Source organism: Trachurus trachurus, assembly GCF_905171665.1.
Source record: "Trachurus trachurus genome assembly, chromosome: 3".
Classification (NCBI taxonomy): domain Eukaryota; kingdom Metazoa; phylum Chordata; class Actinopteri; order Carangiformes; family Carangidae; genus Trachurus; species Trachurus trachurus.
Window position 1 is genome coordinate 10,067,626 of NC_139893.1, and position 12,859 is coordinate 10,080,484.

A 12,859-nucleotide genomic window follows, 5' to 3' on the forward strand; every position below is an offset into this window, starting at 1 on the left:
AATGGTCTTTGTTCACACACAGACGCCCTGAAAGATGAGCAAACATCAGTACACACACAGCAGCTCCAAGGAGACAGGCCGACGTCCACCTCTTACATTGAATTTGCCTCATCTCCAGTTTCACCAGGAGGTAATTAGAGCTGACGGTTCATCACAAGTCAAGCCCATACTTGCCTCATTTCTCCATCATTCTGTCAGACAGCAATTTCTGTTTCTTTACTCTACTGAGTGAATAAATACACAAAGTACCTAATGACTGGGAGTGTGGGGGACACTGTCGGAGAACCGAGCACACAAAATCAATGTCACTTTGGAACAAACAAAGCACGGACATACAAAGGATGACTCTGATCTTGTGTAACTTTTCGTCCCTTAAACCTGCTTGTCTTTCATTAACTTGAGTTAATGTATATTTACTCTTTCTCCCACCCTCATCAGCCCCTTAGAGGCTCCAATGTTCCTTACATTCCCTGACATAAAACTGTTGAACAGGTCAAACACTATTCTGACAATTTTGCTTCTTTTTTTTCTACTGCCCTGTGCCACTGCTGCTGATCTACAAGGTCTGAAAAGCACCTCCAAAGTACAAAGTGGTGAACACAAGTGAATATACCCCATTGGCTGTAACAAATGGCCTGTTGATCAATGCATCGATTGACGTGAAATTGCAAGGACAACCGTTTCTGACCTATAGGACTTTGTCAACCAAATCAAATTGCTTCGTGAGCAGCTTTTTCCCATCTGTAATATGAATTTTTGCTATCGTCTACCTAATAATATTATAATTATCATTTACCCTGCACGATATAAGGTCATTCCACTGACTTTGGTCATGTGGTCATTACAGGTAAATTGATGGTAATCAATTGCTTCTGTTATATTGGGTCTGGTTTTGGCTTTTAAAATGTGAACTTTTCAGATTTTATCTGGTTGATGTTTGAGTTGAAGACTGATATAACCTTCAGCTGTAGTAAATGAAATATTTAGGAGCATTTTCTAACATTTTATAGCCAATATAGCTGATTGAGAGATTAATCAATTGTAGAAATGATAGCTGCTTGCACCCCTAAAGCTAAAGGAGATCAACCAAAATTCAGCAGCAGTTGCCACCTGGAAAGAAATAGCATTATACTGGTGACACCACAGTTTCATAGCAGTTTCAACTGAACCATCAGGATATTACATTATTGCTTAAGGGCAATTCCAGCGTTATGGATGTTACATTCAGAGAGAAAATTGGAAACTAAGCTGAACTTTGACAAGGCATTGATATGAATTAGAAAATTTAAAATACATATTTTAGTTACACTTATTGGGATAAAAATAAGCCTGCAATATGAAATGTTTTGACCCTTTGGATTTTGAGAGAAGTGACAAAATACCCAGCGTTATGGATGTTACGGAAATGGACAAGCTTTTCGGACTCACTGAACACATGATGAAAACTCTGTGAATTGATCTTTCAAAGACTAACATGTTAAATATATTTTTGTAGGGAAGGGTTTGAGGTACCCAAAAAGCACATTCAGGAAAACCTTGTTTTTCCTGTTAAGGAAAGAATCACAGAAAAGTGCCGTTATGGATGTTACATTTTTGCGTTATGGATGTTACATGTCTGAAATAGACAGTCAAAAATAGTGGTTTACCCACATTTGTTTGACTTGAGTGGCCTTTTTAAGCTTGTGTGTTGATAATAATGAAGAGGATTTAGCACTTATATGGTACAATTAACATTACTAGCCTACACTAGCTGATTGTGCCTGATCTTTCACTCATATGAAGCTAACGTTAACAGCAAATTTTAGCTAGCCAGAAGTTAGCCAGGGAAAAGGTATGAATGCCCAAATTACAGACTATATGCTTATAATTTAAAGTGTACGTAATGTTCTTTTTTTCTTTTATACACAAAGTTAAACATAATGTTGATTAGTGTGCGTGTGTGTCACTTTAAAGGGATAGTTCACCCAAAATTCAAATTTCACTCATTATCTTACTCACCCTCATGTCGACTAAGAGCTGTGAGAAGTTTCAGAGTCCTCCGTCCCTTCTCTGAGTTACGGGGGGGGGGGGTCCGCATAGCAGTATTTGTCCATATAATGGTTGTGAATGGATACCAACTTTCTTCGACCAAAAAGACACACCAAAAACCCTCAAAATACCTCCATGCTGCTCGTCTGTAATGTCCCTCTTGTATTGAAGCCCCGACATGAGAAATTGTTCCGCCGGTCAGTGCAAATCACACAAGATTTGCACTGACACAGGAAGAGCAGTGAACCGAGACACTGGGAGCTTCTGCTACAAACAAGCTTAAAATATAGACTTATTAAAATTTTTTTAAAACAATTTATCATGTTGGGGCTTCAATACAAGAGGGACATTACAGACGAGCAGTATGGAGGTATTTAGATGTTTTTGGTGTGTCTTTTTAGTTGACATGAGGGTGAGTAGATAATGAGTGAAATTTGAATTTTGGGTGAACTATCCCTCTAATGAATTGGCGAACCAAAAAAAAAAAAAAAAAAGTGAGAAGCGCGACGCAAGTCGAACTGTCTGGCCAAAACAAAAGCACCAGGTCTAAGAATAAAGTTTACCAGAATCTCTAGTAGCCTAGGCTACTGACTATAAATAATTACGGACCGACGTGAAAGCGAGCGGAGGAAAACTTAACTGGTAGCCTATTGAAGTGAGACGAGACGTGAGCTGTCAAACGTGAGTGATTGACAGAGAGGTTGTCACTGTGTGTGTGAGAGAGAGAGAGAGAGAGAGAGAGAGAGAGAGCGCGGAGCGGGGCACAGCTGTAGTGACCTGTTTGTGTGTGTAGTTTTCATTCATCAAAAGCACAGATAATGACTCGTATTATTCGTACAATAATCGTAGCTACTCGTCAAAAGTGCTTTAACCATACCAGATACGCGCCGGCTCAACCCTGTTAAACAGCGAGCAAGAATGGCAGTGTACCCGCGTAGCCTAATGTGATACAGTAACATTTTCCCATGTCGGCATGCAGCCCATTCCTGCAAATAGCTCATTCAGGATGATAAGCACTACACAGCGAGCCACAGGAGCAGTATTAACTTGTATCATAGTGGGGTGTAACCATTAACGTGATACAGTGTAATCAACATTGTTCACACATGGACTGGGGTTCAGATGATTGACTCAAGAATTCATCTACAATATGTAACGTCCGTCACGGTAACGTCCGTAACGCTCGGAAATAATAATAAAAATAAGACCAGGATGACCAATTGTTGCTAATATGTCATCTTCATGAAAGTTAGCTTTGCTTAGAAAGTTTGGCTGAAATTGCTTTCCAGATGCATGTTTTATGACAACTTTTCTTAAAAAACGTTATGGACGTTACACGCGCTGTCCCATAAACGGGCATCATTAATAGCAGGTTCCACCTGACAATGGAAAGACACAAAGTACATAACTGATTTAAATATTGATACAACAGCCCTTCTTGATAAAAAAGTGAGGTTAGAGGACATCTGTAGGTGATTTCTTTTTGCCATTTGGCCATTCAGAAAGTCATACAATTTGGTTATTTGAAAAATAAATTTTTACATTATTGCGTCTCCTCATTGTAGTGAGGAAAAACATGTATTTGCATGAATATTATGATCAAATATATTTTGTACTTCAAAATATAGACCTTGATGATACATTTTAAATGGGTTTTGTTATAAATATGGCTACTTTATTTTTTCATGGTGAGGTTGACATTTGTATGGAATTGCCCTTAACTTGTTTTCCTTAATGGCACAAACAGCAGAATGAAGGAGGTGTTAGCTGCTCTCTAATGACAGCGCCTCTAGCTGTAACAAGTAGCTGCTAAAACACAGGCTGAAAATCAAACAAAAGCAGAATGTTACAAACTCCAATTAAAATGTACACCGCTATCCGTTTTGCATGAGCCCAAATATTACATTTTCCTTATGTGAAACTTAATCATTTATTGACAGCTTGGCTTTGATGACAAATGATAAACTTCACAGTCCTAATGAAGCGTGGAATTACATTACCTGATGAGGCAAGAAATTGCATGTTTAGAATGCAAATATAGAGCCCATCTACTGCGCTAAGTTATGGGGTGAACCTTGATATTATGAGAGAGAGAGATTATCAAAGCTTGTGGTCCAAATGTAATCAAGTCATTAAAGCACCACAACACACCAACTACACAGCTGTGAAAAAAAAAACACCTGAGAGTTAACGATCTACAGGATGAACAAAATTCCTACACCGAGCAAACATGTAGTGTTCCCGTAATTGGAAATTACAAAATGATTCATTTGTGAGGATGTTCCTGATACAATTTTTGAATATAGAAAATGTTGTTTGGCCAAATTGACATATAGACAGTGAAATATTCAGTTGAGTTTTTATTTTTTTGATTTGCATGCTAGCTCTTGTTTTATAGTCTTAACACCACACAACACAGTTACGTATTGTAAAATCAAAATTTGATCTCAAACATCTTTCAAGAGACTCAAACATGTCACATGTTATTTGTATTACAGTCATACAGAAGCGCGTCTGGCAGGGGGTGGTATCCAGGAGGTGCTTTAAGATCCTATTCCCATATTCAGAAAACAAGTAATGCATGTAGTGTCCCTATAAACAAATCATTTAAAGGCCCCTCCAAGAATTCCTCCTGTCTTCAGTGGTCATGTTTGATAAGTGTCTATTGGCAAGAAAACATGCTTTGCCCAAAAGGAAGCAAAAGATCAAATTCTGCTATTTGCTCAGAGCACTCCACATGTCGCTGGGAGATAAGGGCCAACAAATTCAAATTTTCTCATTGGTTTAATCCTGGTTCAAGCTAATCTCTGCCCTTGCTGGGCTCAGCTTTGCGAAGCTAGGAGGGCAAACATCTATAAAAATGTAGGCCATAGCAGAAACAAGAGCAAATCGAATTCATTCCGATGACAAGAGAAGTCAGCACATTCATATCAGAATACACAGATGTCTACACCCTCAGTTATAAATCATTCATTGTCCACCTGCCGGGGTGATTTTGTGCTTTTTCAATCAGCTGGCCAACACATTTACACTGTGCTCTACTGCAGCTAAGATTACGCTTTACACTTCAGGTGGACACTACAGTGGACAGACATTTGGAGACATTTTCAACTATTTGGGCTGTAGTATCATTTCTTAACCATCAGGTAGCGCTTTTCAAAAATTCCATATGATTATTATTGTATCTTTTTATCATTTTGAGGTTTGTATCAGAAATTCAAAATGGCAGACAGAGGAGGAAATGCACAACGTTGGTCAGGAACAGCTAAATCCTTATAAGAACAGAGAATTAGACAGGGTAAAAATGTTTTTCATCTAAATAAGATAACCCTAACCCTTTTTGCAGTTTTTCTAGTTGTTTTTCAAGAAAACAGATGTGTCCACTCCAGTGGATGCTACGCAAAGAGTAGCCTATACCCTGCCAATTAGGCCTATATATTGAGTCGACCTTTTTGTGTGTTTTGTTTAACTTTTGATAGAACTTCAAGTGAATAGTTTTGTTAAACGTCAATATTGAATAGTCTTTAGATTTGACAAATTATTTCAATTCTTACAGTCTGCGTCTTCATCTAACAACAGGTTGCTCTCTCTCTCTCTCTCTCTCTCTCTCTCTCTCTCACACACACACACACACACACAGACACACATTCAGATCTAGAATTATATGTCCTCTCTATTTTTATTGTTATTAAGTGCTGTTCTGTGTTTATACATATCAAAAACATTGAGCTCCATTAATGGTGTCCATTACAGTGGACAGATTCACAACTCCTTCAAAATTCAATGTTTTGAAAAAGAAATTGCATGATTTTTTTTTATTTTACTTTACTTTACGTTGTTATCTAATTATTCATGCTTGAAAGGGTTAAACTAATTAGGTTTTGTTGTTATATTGATCTGTGATGGTATTTTCCTGCTCTGTAATGTTCCTCATCATATTTGTGCAATTAAATGTCTCGTGGTTAATTTGAAATCCTTCGCTTTCCTCGTATAGCTCAACTCATCAAATGTCACTCTGTCACTGACCTTCGTGTAACATTAAAACACTAATTAATCTGTTGTTATTAAATCCTCAAACAGCACAGAAAGCCTGAGGAGCGACAGTCATAGCAGGTTGCATTCACGCGTTGTCTTGGCAACGAAGTGTAAAGTTGCACAAACCTTTTGTCAAATGGCTACAAATAAATAAAAAGACAAACACGTGAACGTACCATGAGATACACTGAGGCAGCAGCTGTTGTTAAGAGCAGGTGAGGAAAAGTTTCTCACCTTTTAGAGGAGATCATTTCCCGCAGGTTGTGTCTCCACGCAAAAAACTTTTTTTCTGCGAGTGAGTACGGGAAGCGAGGAGGGACAAAAACGCCAATGAATGGACGCGGCTCCTGCTGGATTCGAAGACTCACCGCGTGGGTGTGGGTGTGGGTGTGGATGTGCGTGTGTGTGACAAACCTCACCACAACTGGACCTGCACTGGGTTTATAAGTCTCAAAACAGCCCTGAAGCTCTTTACTCTGATGTGTGGAGTGGACACAGAAGCCCAGAAGAAAACGAGTCGTTGCCTGGTGGTAATGTGTTGTAGCCTGCTATTTTATTGCTCAGTCCTGTGTCTCCATCTAGTGGTTAAAGTTGTTTCTGGAGCAGTTCATTCATTTCTTTTACTGAATTAAAATCTTTAGAAATTTGGCATTCAAAATAATACTTTACAAGGATATATTACATTATAAAGGAAAGACGAGAATTAAGTTTATTTCTATGATAAAAGCAGCTGTGACAGCAAACTTCAAACAAACTCAATATTCAGTAAAAGTAATAATAACAAATTGTAAAAAAAATAAAAAATACTGCATCACAGAATTTAAAATTACATCAACAATTAAAAAAACAACAACTGTCCGAGCAATGTTTTCTAACTTGATAAATCAATTACTTGACAAATTATTTCAGCTTTACAAAAACATCACATCTGATATGCTCTTCAAAGATCTGGTTTGTATGTAAAAAGTATTATTTTCTCAAATGAAGTAGTAACTTTGAAGAGTTTAATAAAGATGGGGCATGAAAATACCCAAGTCAAGTACCAGAGCGTCAGATTTGTGGGACAAATTACCTTAGAAAATCTCCTGAGTTACTTTATTGCTGCTCTAATGTTCTTTGTTCTGAATTTACTCACAACACAACAACAAACTGAGAAACTGTTTAACTGAGGCTGCAGCTCCATCCTGGTTAAAATGGTGCTGTTGCATGTGATTTCAATCAGTGGCAAAGGTCATTTGTAAATGTTTAACCTCAATTGTTATTTGGGCAGCCTGAACTTCAGCCCAGGAATGCCATTTAACTCCAAACTAGTAAACTAAAGTTTAAAATGTACACCTGCTTTTCTGTAGATCTACTGGATGTTTCCCCATATGAGATCAAAACATGTTGCCCACTGTAATTCAGCTATGAACTGAAAATTGCAAAATTGTTTAATGGTGGGAATGTTTCTGTTGTGAGATAAAAAGTTCAATTTAAAATGAGCATACCATGAGCCATTATAGTAAGGGGCTTCAGAAAACCACAATCATTTGAAACCACCATTGTTTTATAGTGAGGTGGAGTAAATTAAGTGAAAAATTTAATGTCATTCTGGATTTATTTCCTCACTGAAACATTGACATTGAAATTTCAGTAAAATTGAAGTGTGCAGTATAAAATGTCCACATATTGTTGACCAACACAAAATGCCTGGTGTATCAAAGTGTGTGTATAGTTGCATATACTGTCATAATTATTCACCACTGATTTCCTCTATTAGACGGACTTCCGCCTTTTACAAAAGACGTTATTGATGAGTTTCACCATGGACTTGGAGCCACTGTAACGTCTGCGGTCTGCACGGTGCTTAAGGTTTTCCATTACACGACGGATGAGCTTCGTGAAGACGTTGGATATCTCCAAGTAGTCCTCTCCTGCAGAAACCTCCTGGAAGGGGCAGGTGTGCTCCTGAGCCAAGGATCGACCCTCCTCCTCATTCACCTGCCTGGCGTTGCACAGGTCCTGCTTGTTCCCCACCAAGAAGACCGGAGCATCCACCACTCTGCCATAGAGAGAGGTCAAAGGTCAGCCCAACATGCTGCAAACAACTACATCATCAGGTTAGATTAAAATGCTTAGCTCTTTCTATGGCGTGTTCACTTTTAAACATTATAACGCAGAAAACTAATGGGTTTAATGCTTTTAATTCAATGTAGTATTATTATGTTTTCCATTTTAAATCTTTACAAACATTCATATTCTCTTGTCTGCATCTATTATAATAAATAAACACATACAGTAGTACATGTTAATTAAGTGTAACGCAATTTTAAATCAGTGTGTCAGTATAATTGATGCATTTTATTATATTGTATCTGTTCGGGTAGACTTCGGATTTATTGTTGGTCTCTTCTCATAATCAAAGGGGGAGAACAGTTCAAGTGGTGGGAGTCCAGCTCTGGTTTCATTAAAGCACAGTAAAGGTTTCTTATCTGTTTTAAATCTGTCTCTTAATATTTTAGGAGAGAAAAAGAATCTGAAGGAAATTGGTCCTCAAGGAAAACTGTGACTATTCACCACTGTTGCCATCTTGCAGGAAATAATCTTATGTATTTTTTCCATTCCATTTCAATTACCGTGAACAAGAAAAGTTTATATAAATTATTCAAAGATTATTTGTCTAATTTACCCAGTTAATTAACTCAGAGGAGCTGTGAGGTTTCAGTCCTAGAAGATTTAAAATGCCTTCAACCTCATGCTCATGTTGGCTCAGTCTGACTACAAAGTGAAACTGTACACCATACTGGGATACTTGTGCTCATCTCAGTCAGTACAGCGTGTTGGAATGTAATCCTGAACTCACAGCATACCACATTGATCTTCACCCCGATAGGCCAACACGCGTTCATCTCAGGAATGGTTCTCATTAGTCCATCAAAGCAAATCCCTCAGCTCGGCTTCATTCCCGGCAGACTCCGGTCACTCACCCCTTACTGCTCTCCTCTCGGGCCTCTCTGATCTGCCGCAGGATGCTTTTGGCTTGGAGGAAGGACACTCGGTCACTGATGTCGTACACAACCACAAATCCATCTGCCCAGTTCACAGGCTCCTCCAGGATGCATCTGCTGCTTCCACTCTGCCACAGCAAAGGTGGAGATGATTGGAGATGAAACACATGCAGCACAAGTATCCCTCCCTCAACCACAAATTACTGAAGAAAAGCAAGAAGTTTGTGAAGGAAAGACAAAACTGTTGTGGTGTGGTCAAAAAAAAAGCTCAGTAAGTATGTTATTCTGGAGTAATAGTCACAACACAAACCTTTTAAACCCCTAAAGGCTTAGTGAATATTAGAAATGCATTCAAAACAACACTTTATGGTACAGGAAAAAATAACATTATTACAACCTGTGAACATGGATCAAATATTTCCAAGTTTATCTGCCTCCCATCAATGGACATCCTTTTATTGTATAAAGAATCTGCAAAGAAACAAGAAAAGTATTATTATCTTATATGCATACTGTATATGTATATATATAAAGTAGCACTTTATGAAATAATTGTTAAACTGCTGTGCATTGCCACAAATGAAAAAGGAAAGTCCACAAAGCTTTCTGACAGAGACGCAGTGATCACAGCATGGTGCCAGTTTAGTCAAACCACAGAACAAAGATTAGTATAATTACTGCGGTGCATGAATGCTCAGAGGGCAAACAAGCTAATTGATTTAGGCCAGAAGTGAAAAGGTTTGGAAATGTTATACCCCTCTGCAAACTGTAATTCTATTACAGATATCCAGGCTGTAAGATAAACACTAAGTGGTGGTAAAATGTGCACGTCATTGATTCGAAACCCTTATGAAACAGACAGTAAAGGAGGTTTTGTTAAGTCACCTCAAAATGACATAATGTAATTAGTGTGTGAGGCCAACAGAAACACAGCGGAGAGCCATATATGACATTTCTTTATATGATATAACAACATTACTGGTTTATGGAGTGTATTTACGTACTGGAGCTGGAAGCATACTCTCCGATGAAACGTTTTGTCAGGAATCTCACCAGAAGAGCTGGTTGAAGAAAGAGAGAGTCAGCGTTGGAGTTACAGCACATGCCAGCTACTCACATAATCATCTCATTGTCTGAAACCTTTATTTGGCATTGTCATAGAGACTCCATTAGAGATGTTTATGTGTCCTTATGCTGACGGAAAGATTATCTTTTGCATACAGTGTCTCTAATTATCAACATACTTTTAGTATGAACATGTTTGTCATTGTTAAATAGACTTGCAGTGGAACTTTGTTGCCTGGTTGGTTGTATATAAACATCCACGAAACAAACAAAACATCTGGATACAGGATGGTTGTTTATTCTATAATAGATAAAGTACTGTATGTTAGTCTGTTATATTAGATAAACACATAAAGATGCCACACACTCTAGTCCATGCAAAGTTTACAGAGCAAAAAGAAACATCAGCAAAACAGTATCTGGTACCTCTGTTCAGTGTCCGTTGTGCTCACCTGTTTTGCCAGCACCTTTACTCCCCAGCAGAGCCAACTTGATGTCATTCATGGTGATGTGGGCTGTTGAGCTTTCCCTCCTCTCCTCTGTCTCCTGTACAGTACGCTACATACCGCTCTACAGACTGAGAGACTTCGCCAATGTGAGGACGGAAAACACAAAGTCTCTGCCCCCCTCTCAGTTTCTCGAGCAGGGCGGCAAAAAAACGTTGATCAACACAATACAGACAGGTTTGTAGAGACGGTAATTGAGAATGACAGTAACTCCATACTGCTGCTTGCTTTAAGCCAATGAAAGGACAGACATGTAACTGTTACATAATCTAAGCAACAGACTATAAAATACCAGCACACGTTGAGAATATAACATGACAGATGACCTGAGTGAGACTCTAGTTTCCCCTCTCTCGCTCGTCCACCCGCAGCTGTAAAGAGACCCCAAACTTTGATTTAACAGACTGCTTCTCTGGTCAGCTCTCATTTTTCTCTCTGCACTATCAGAACCTCCCTGTTTGCCCTTTTCATTGTTCACCAAAGGTCACAGGAGTGTCTCATTATTATCCCGTAATGTTTTACTCTGATTCTGCAGATTGAAAGGTCATACACCTTTTTTCTGGAATAAAACACAGCAAGATGCCCCCTGACCAAAATCAGCATACATATTAACACCTGAGCCTTTGTGCTGTATAGGATCCTGAAGGAAAAAAGAAAACAGCAGAGAAACGACAGCATTGTATCCTTGCTCCTAAATAAACAAGGTTTTTACAGCACACTGAGCTGATGTTGAACTCCAACTTGGACAGCGTCTGTGCTGAGGGGGTCCTGTTGTTTCAGTTTAACAACAATAACACTTTAATGCACCACCAGGGACGTGTCTTAAAAGCTTTCTCATTAAATTAGTTGAAGAAACATTCCTCCTTCCATATTATGACTAAATCTGAAACAGATATTCCGATAGAAAACCCAGTGTCAGTTTCATTTACTTTTGTTTCATGTCAGTCGCTGGAGGAGTTTCCTCTTGTGTTAGACATGCAATCACTATGTGATTTTCAGTGAAATTTTCTACTAATGTCAAAACCTCTTGTAAACAGTTTCTTGTGTGACATGCAGCATCCGCCACCAGCAATGCCTCCTGGGTTAAAAAGCCAGAAGACAAAAGAGTTCAATAAGCTACAGTACATGTCACTTTCTTTCATGTTTCCACGCACTCTACTTCATCGTTACGTGTGATGTTTGAAGTGGCAGTGAAGAAGCGCTTTGAGAGCATCTTTCTTCTTTAACTTGGTGCTCGACTGAATCCACAGTGGTGCAAAACGGCTGAAACATTTGTGTTTTCAGCCGCAAACCGAGGATTTCAAGGTCAGGAAATTCAGAGCCGACGAAATCAAACAGAGGGAATTGTCATAAGATTAATTAAAGATTAAAGAGGACATGGAGCTGCTGCTGTTACACTTGCCAAAAACCCCATATCTAATCTTATTGTTTGCCCCGAATCAAGTCTTCCAGGAGGTGCTGGCTGATTGCTCTCAGATCAAACCTCTGGCAGCCACGCCAGTATGATAGATGGTTATAGTTTGGGTTACAATTATGGTTTTAGTCTGATGAGAACCTCTGACCTGAGAGACCAAACTTTTCCTCTCTCCTCCAGCTCTCTAACTCTCTTACTACAATGACATCACTCTGTAAAGAAAGTATAGTGACCTATCCAAGAGAGACACCTACTGTATGAAATCATGAAGCTATGTGATCATTTTTAGTAATTATCAACATCCTTATCCTTCTCAAAAAATATGGTGTAAGTGTTTTTGGACTGTCTGTAATTCTGAGCTCAGCTTTGGTCTGGACAGTACTTCTGTCATCTTCCCTCAAAGAAATTATATTACTTTTACTGTAGTAGGAATGCTGCAGGGATATTGATCCGTTAACTGTGTTATTGGCTCAAATTCTGTTTATTTTGCTGTGTCCAAAAAACAGCTGCTTGTACCCTGAGTTGGACGGTTTGCTTTGAAACCTGCACAAACCATCTGCAAACCCACACAATAACATCACCTCCACACTCAGTGATCTAAACCACGTTATACTGTCCAACACAAATACACTGGATTTATTATCACTCTACCTCAGATGGGGATTTTGGCAAGGGATATTTCAGTCATCATCATCATCATCATCATTATCATCATCATCATCATCACTCAGTTTAATCAGAGAAGCCACAATTAAATTAAAGGAGAAGATATTACGGAGCCGAAAGTCATGTTTTATTCATGGTCCCCCTAAACAGGCAAGATG

At 38.7% G+C, this 12,859-nt stretch overlaps 1 protein-coding gene across 1 annotated transcript; it reads right to left on the reverse strand.

Moving 5' to 3' along the window:
* Positions 1 to 7,818: 7,818 nt before the first annotated feature.
* rerglb (RERG/RAS-like b) lies at positions 7,819 to 10,619 on the reverse strand (the record flags this gene model as incomplete). The annotated part of the gene is made up of 5 exons (XM_083969354.1): positions 7,819 to 8,104; positions 9,030 to 9,178; positions 9,448 to 9,521; positions 10,055 to 10,111; positions 10,568 to 10,619. 5 exons carry the CDS (start codon positions 10,617 to 10,619, stop codon positions 7,819 to 7,821), a joined length of 618 nt encoding a protein of 205 aa, XP_083825480.1.
* Positions 10,620 to 12,859: the final 2,240 nt, after the last annotated feature.